Below are 6,952 nucleotides of genomic sequence, written 5' to 3' on the forward strand. Positions count from 1 at the left end.
TGTAAACAGTTCCACTAAGAGATTTTTTTTTATAGCACGGTGGCGAACAGTGATGATGCGATATGATGTGCTGTATGGATCAGTAAACATCAATTCATAGAGAAGGAAGAAGAAAGAAGAAAGAAATAAAAGAAAGAAAGAACGAAAGAAATAGAGAAAGAAAGAAAGGAGGGAAGGAAGAAAAGAAAGAGAGAGAGAGAGAGAGAGAGAGAGAGAGAGAGAGAGAGAGAGAGAGAGAGAGAGAGAGAGAGAGAGAGAGAGAGAAAGAACGAAAGAAAGATAACGAAAGACCGAGGAACAACTTAGAAGAATAGAGTCGCGCCATGCTGACGTCTGTCGGAAGGAGACGGGTGGGGATAAGAGTGTTAGGCATTGCAGGTTCTTATCGCGCCCCCTGCTGGTTCCTCTCTCACGCCAGGTGTTGCCTTTGGGACGCCTCGCCTCCGACTTCCCGCACCATCTCAGGTGCCTCTCAGTCGTCCTCTCTTCCTCACCATGAAAACCGTCTGGAGTCTCTTCAGCCAACTTTCTATTTTCTCCCTCCTTTTGGGCCAAACAGGTAAACTTTAATCAAAGAACTCTAACTCTACAAGCCCTCCCTAGCTGTATCAACTGCGCGCATGCATGTGTGTGTGCTCTTGCCTGAGTGCATTCAATTTTCTTGTACATTATCGTATGGAGCATCCCACTGAATATTTCACTTTCCAAGTAAAGATATTTCTATGTTTACGCTACAGCAGTTGCTCCCATTCCAATCTACAGTGTACCAGATTCATATGTCCGATATATCCCCTTCCCCGGTCCCCCTCGTTCAACCTTCACCATTTTTAGGGGTTTTGGCTGCCGGACCTTTCGATGATTTAATCATCGGGGAACTGGAGAACATCAGGACCAACATGTCGACAGGATGGCCGGAGCTCGGAATTCCTCCCCTTGATCCTCTTGAAGTTGATTTTGTTAACATCAGCGTGGCGACAGCAAACAACCAGTAAGTGGGGTTCAGTGTGGTAGTACGACTTAGACTAAGGAACATCAAACTACGTCACACGGGATGGATTCAGCCCGCTAGGCTAGTTCATCTGGCCCGCTGTCACACTATATATATATATATATATATATATATATATATATATATATATATATATATATATATGTATATATATATACTTGTCGGAGGGCTTGCCTAAATGGGGATTGGATGAAAATGAGGCTACGTCTGCTGTAGCTATGTCGAGCGTGGTCGGGGACTTGTACAGTACTTTTGTACTATCGCACATAGCTCAGTTGCTAGCGTCTTGAATTCGTGATTATGCACGCACAGGTCGGGGTTCGAATCCCTTGGCAGAGCTTCTAATATGTTCAATCTCTCTGAAACATACACACACACATACTATATATATGTATATGTATATATATATACATATATATATATATATATATATTACAAATTTACTAAAACATTTTGGTAAATAGATATGTTTGTTGTCTTTATTTTCTGTATTTAGTGTATTGCTAAATATGTTGGTTGTCTTTATTTTTGTGCATTCACTGTATTGTATAGAACAAAACAGTTGTGCCGCGCTATTCATTCTCCCACTTATCTTAGCCACTGTAAAAAAAAAAAAAAAAAAAAAAAAAAAAAAAAAAGTTTAGCATCTCCGGTCCTAGACAGATCGATCTGACATATTAGCTCCGCCTCCGTCCTTGAACCCGTTGGCCAACACGCCGTTTCATTCCTATAATGTCAATAATTTTCCGGGGGGAGAATGGGGGGCGGGGCCTATTTTGTCTTGGTTGATTTATCTGGTTACTTGAGTGTTTGTTTGCTTCCTTATTTCATCTTGTTTTAATTTCTCTGCATCTGACCACGTTATGGGTCTACCATTAAGTTTTTGCTCTTTTAATGTAACTCGTTGTAACTAAGAATAACAAGGGAGGGAAGTGGTTTTTGTCTACACTGGCAATGATAACTTTCTTAACTCTGTCATGCCATAAACAAGTATGGGGCAAATTAAAAAGTTCTTAAAATCTGATTAATTTCTGTGTGTGCGTGCATGAGCATCTGTATGTACGTATGTACGTGCAGTCACATAACAAAGAAATTGCACACTGTTAAGAGACTTTAAAAGATTTTTTTTTTGTTGGTAGTCTCAATGATCACCATCTCATATCTAACTCAACCCTACTAATGCAGCAGGGGGGGGGGTGAAGGCGAGAAGGGTTATCAAATTCGCCTTTATTGGTGAAGTTAGAACTGAACTGACTTTACCAGTGGCCGAAGCCGATATACATACCGCATGGGCAGCACTTGTGGTGTGTAATTAGAGATAATTAGATTGTATTGGGTTAGGTCTAGTCACGCTGTCATAGGCAGGAGTGTGCTCAGGTCGCAGCGTGTCTCTCTGATGCCACGTAGTCAATAGCACCATGTGGTTCGTACAAGAATAAATTTTTCTGATCAGCTGCGTTGATTTTTTCGTCAAATGGGTTAAAAGAACTAAAAGTATAGACTACGAGGAAAATGTAAAGGTGGAAGCCCACTAGGCATTTCTCGCTAGCATGCTATTTGCTTTTGCTACTTAGTTTGATCACAAATGACTTCGGTTAAAATATTCTAGATTCTGTAAGAACACTTCAACAACGTGTCTAACATTCGTATAGATCTAACTTCTCTGAGTTCGCCTTTCAGATTCTCACTCTATGACGCAAGAGTGATTTGACATTCGAAAATTTGAAAAAGAGAAGATCAAAACCGAAGTCGTTTCTATTTAAACGAAGTAGCAAAAGGAAGTAGCATGATAGCGAGAAATGCCTAGCGTACCGCCACCTTAAGCATATAACCATGAGATTACTTCTTTTTCTTTTTCTTGTGAGTCAATATAAACAAAATAGCCGCAATTATACTAACGAAGATTAAGATTAACATTCGTTACATTACCTTATGAAGATCTCGGCGGGCACGCCACAGCCACAGGAACTTCCGCTGCTTCTTCCCTGGCCGTGTTGCCTCCAGTGAAGTGGTATACGATGTGCCAGCTTGTTGTGGTGGGGCCACGTATTACTAAAGGATGACGTGGGAGTTGTCTGTCTTCAGTTTCTTGTAGGAGGTCATCCAGCCGCCTGTGCAGGATGTGGTGTTCTTCAGGTAGTTGGAGAGACTCCTGAAGAACTTGTGGACCGCTCTGGTTAAGAAGTTTGCTCAGAGAGATATGGTGCTCCTTGTGCAAGATCTCTCTCTCGTCCTTTCTTGGCTGAGTCCTACTCCAGTGTTGGGGACGTGACCTTCCAGCATTTTCGACGTGTAAATGATCAGGTACCGTCCTCTGCGCCTTTGGAGCGAGGGGAGTTTGAGGTGCTTGAGTCTGTCCCAGTAGTTCATGCCTTTTACACACTCAAACTTACTGGTGCAGGTTCTTTAGGCACTCGAGTTTCTCTATCTTCCCTATACTATCTGGGTTCCACAGTTGGCAGCAGTATTCGATTTCAGGGTCTTCCAAGGTGTGATCATGCAGTCTTCGTCTCTTGATGTAAATGTTCTAAGGATCCAACCTGATCATTTCTGGCGCTGTCAGCAATGTTATTAATGTGTGTGGTAAACTGGCCATCTCGACTCAACAATACTCCCAGATCTTCGTGAATTGTGGTGTAGGGTTGGGTTTTGTGAGTCCTTTGCCATGTCACATCCGTTCGACTTTGGTTTCGTTGAATTTCATGTTGTTGTCAAAAACCCGGATGTGCAGGTTTTCAAGGTCCTACTGAAGGAAGCTGGTGTCTTCGATCCTCCTTATATCTTTAGTGGCTCTGGTGTCATCTGCGAACAAGGATATGCTGGAGTGTTTAACTGCTGTTAATGCCACTGATGAGTAATAGGAATAGGATTAAGAATGTTTTAATTCTCTTGATAAACAATTTAAGTTGCACCATTGTTCGAGCTGACACCAGGTAAGCCCTTCAGTACAGAAGGGAGATGCGAGGAAGAGGATGGGGAGGAGGAAGAGGAAGAAGAGTGAGGAAGGAATAGGGAGGAAGGGGGAAGAAGAAGAGGAGGAGGAAGAGGGGCAAGAAGGAAGAGGAGGAAAAATGAGGAGGGAGGAGGAGGAGGAGGTGAAGGGTAGTTGGGAGAGGAGGAGAAAGAGGGGAGAATGGGAAAGTAATTGGGAGGAGAGGAGGAGGGGGAAGGTAGGATGAGTGGGGAGGAGGGAAAGGAAGGACGAAAGGAAAGGGAGGAGGGTGAGAGGAGGAGGGGGAAGGTGGCAGAAGGGGTACAGTAAATTGCAGTGGTTTCCATATAATTCTACACAATACGTCATCTCGCGAGAAGCTTTGAGAGGTTGAGGAGAATAGAGAAGGGTGGAGGAGGAGGAGGAGGGAGTAAGGGGAAGAGGAGGAGGCGAGGAGGGAGGAGGTAGGAAAGGGTGGGAAAGGGAACAACCAAGTTTGTTTATCCGTTATCGAGGGCTTCCTTTTTGTGGGAGGAGAACAGTGAAAGAATAGTTGTGTGTAATAGCGGCAGTTGGCAATGATCGCGTTTTGGGGTTTTGCTGTGGTTCGGGGAAATTAGGAATGGCAAAGATGTTGGGGTTGACAAAATTAATAATAAAAAAAAAGTAGTGGGGGAGAAGGGTTGGAGTGGCAGAAAGACAAAATAATATTTATTAGTGAGAGGTTAAACTAAAACGAAATGAAAAAGTTTGAGGGAAAGCTGGACATTGAGAGAATTTCATTGAAAGAAAAAACACGTGTATACGTTTGCGTACGTGGTTTTGATGTTCGTGTTTCTGGCTCTGATTCGGAGACCATGTCCTCTTTCCCCTTCTTCCTCATCTTTCCACACACTCCTCCTCTCCTTATCCCCTCTCTTCCTACTCTTCATTCTTTTTCTCCTCCTCCTCCTACCCCCTCTTCCTCCTCCCATTAATCTTCCCCTCTCCAACCCCTTCTCCGACTCCTTCTATCCACTCCTCCTTTTCTTCCTCCTACCTCTTCCTCCTCCTCCCTCCTTCTTCTCTTCCCCACCCTCCTTCCTCTGCCTCTCTTTTCCCATCCTCTTTCCCTCCCCTTCCCACCCTTGCCCCTTCTACCCTTTTCTTGCTCAAGCCTCCCCTTTCCCTCTTCCCCTTCTTCCTGTCACAAGATCCCTTTCCTTTTGTCTCTATTGTTGAGCAAGTGCTTACTCTCTTGTAACTACACTTTTTTCCCCGCTCGTTTCAAACTTCACTCAGTACCACGATATCCCAGTTGGTGTTGTCTAGTTCTTCCACCAAACTCTCAAGTCTGTGATCTTCTGCGATGGTTATTTTGCTTTAGGCTTTGTCTTCTTCATGTTGTAGTTCTGGATGTAAAAAGTGAAACAACTACACGGACACACACACACACACACACACACACACACACACACACACACACACACACACACACACACACACACACACACACACAAGACAAACGCGTGCGCACTGTTAATTTCCCTTGATCAACATCCCATTCAGATTGGGTTTCAGCACTGTTGATAACCTTCTTCTTATCAAGATCAATCAGTATATACCTTTCGTTTGATATACTTTTAGTGGAGCGTGTCACTTGGTCATTAGCGTGCGTGTGCATGTACTTAGAAAAAAATATGATATTGATATTGCTAATAATAATAACAGTAATAGTAATAATAATAATGATAATAATAATAATAATGATAATAATAATAATAATAATAATAATAATAATAATAATAATAATAATAATAATAATAATAATAATAATAATAATAATAATAATAATAATAACAATAATAATAATGATAATAATAGTAATGATAACACTGGGGAACACTCATTTTGTTGCATTTAAAAAAAGACTTTTCTATAGTCAACTTGAGTGTGCTGATTTCAAATCTGAAGTCGGGTTTTGTCTGCAAGCTACAGATTTTATGCAATTTGACATTTTTATTTATTTTTAAAATTTTCGTTATTATAGGAAATTGCAATATCAGCCACAATTCTTTTGTTCACTTGAATCTTAAAACAGTATGAAAGCCATTTCTGTACATTTATTAAGGCAAAAGAAACAGAACATTAACAGAACATCTATCCCAAAGTTAGATTAGCATCCTTCAGAACATCACCACAGCTGATGGAAGCTTATCAATTTCTTTGTGTATTTTTTTCAGGCAGGAATTTGCGTTTGTAACTTTTGCGTTTGTACATTTCATCTGGGCAATTTCGTTTAATGCTCCAGCAGTAGTCAGCCATCATACTTTTGTCCCAGCGCCCTTGGTAGCGTTCTTCCATGATCTTTAGGTCTTGGTGGAATCGTTCTCCTTGTTCGTCACTCACAGCCCCCAGGTTGTCAGGGAATTGATCAAGGTGGCTGTTCAAAAAATGAAGCTTGATGCTCATGTTGCACCCGAGATCACGAAAAGCGAGGAGCATTCTGTTCACAAGTTCACTGTAGTTCTCCGCCTTATTGTTTCCAAGGAAGTTCTGAACGACTGCCACAAAGGATAACCATGCTGCCCTTTCTAAAGCGGTCATCTTAGCAACAAACTGATCATCACGAATTAGGGTTCGAATCTGTGGGCCATCAAACACGCCTGCTTTGATCTTCTCAAATGATAACCCTGGTAAAGCTGTGATGATGTGTTGGAAACATTCACCTTCGGTTTCCAGTGCCTTGACAAATTGTTTCATCAAACCTAATTTGATGTGAAGAGGAGGAAAGATGATCTTATCTCTGTTTACAATTGGGTCTTGTATGATATTTGGCATGCCTGCTTCAAGGGTGTCACGAATAGGCCAGTCCTTCTGGACCCAATGTCTGTCTCGTGCTCGGCTGTCCCACATACAGAGGAAACATGGAAACTTGGTGAAACCTTTCTGTTGTCCAAGAAGAAAGTTGACCATCTTTAAGTCTACACAAATTATCCAATTGTGCTCATGATACTTTAATAAGTCCATGA

The 6,952-nt window shown here is 41.9% G+C and overlaps 1 protein-coding gene across 1 annotated transcript in view; it reads left to right on the forward strand.

The window, feature by feature from the left end:
- The first annotated feature begins 401 nt into the window (after positions 1-401).
- The window catches only part of LOC143029121 (uncharacterized), a 20,460-nt gene continuing 13,909 nt past the window's right edge, over positions 402-6,952 (forward strand). The window contains exons 1-2 of the mRNA XM_076191561.1: positions 402-559; positions 832-988. Coding sequence (XP_076047676.1) covers positions 496-559; positions 832-988 — 221 coding nt within the window. The 5' untranslated portion in view covers positions 402-495. The remainder of the gene's footprint in view (positions 560-831; positions 989-6,952) is intronic.

Source organism: Oratosquilla oratoria, chromosome 10, assembly GCF_046742065.1.
Source record: "Oratosquilla oratoria isolate Oo_2021 chromosome 10, ASM4674206v1, whole genome shotgun sequence".
Classification (NCBI taxonomy): domain Eukaryota; kingdom Metazoa; phylum Arthropoda; class Malacostraca; order Stomatopoda; family Squillidae; genus Oratosquilla; species Oratosquilla oratoria.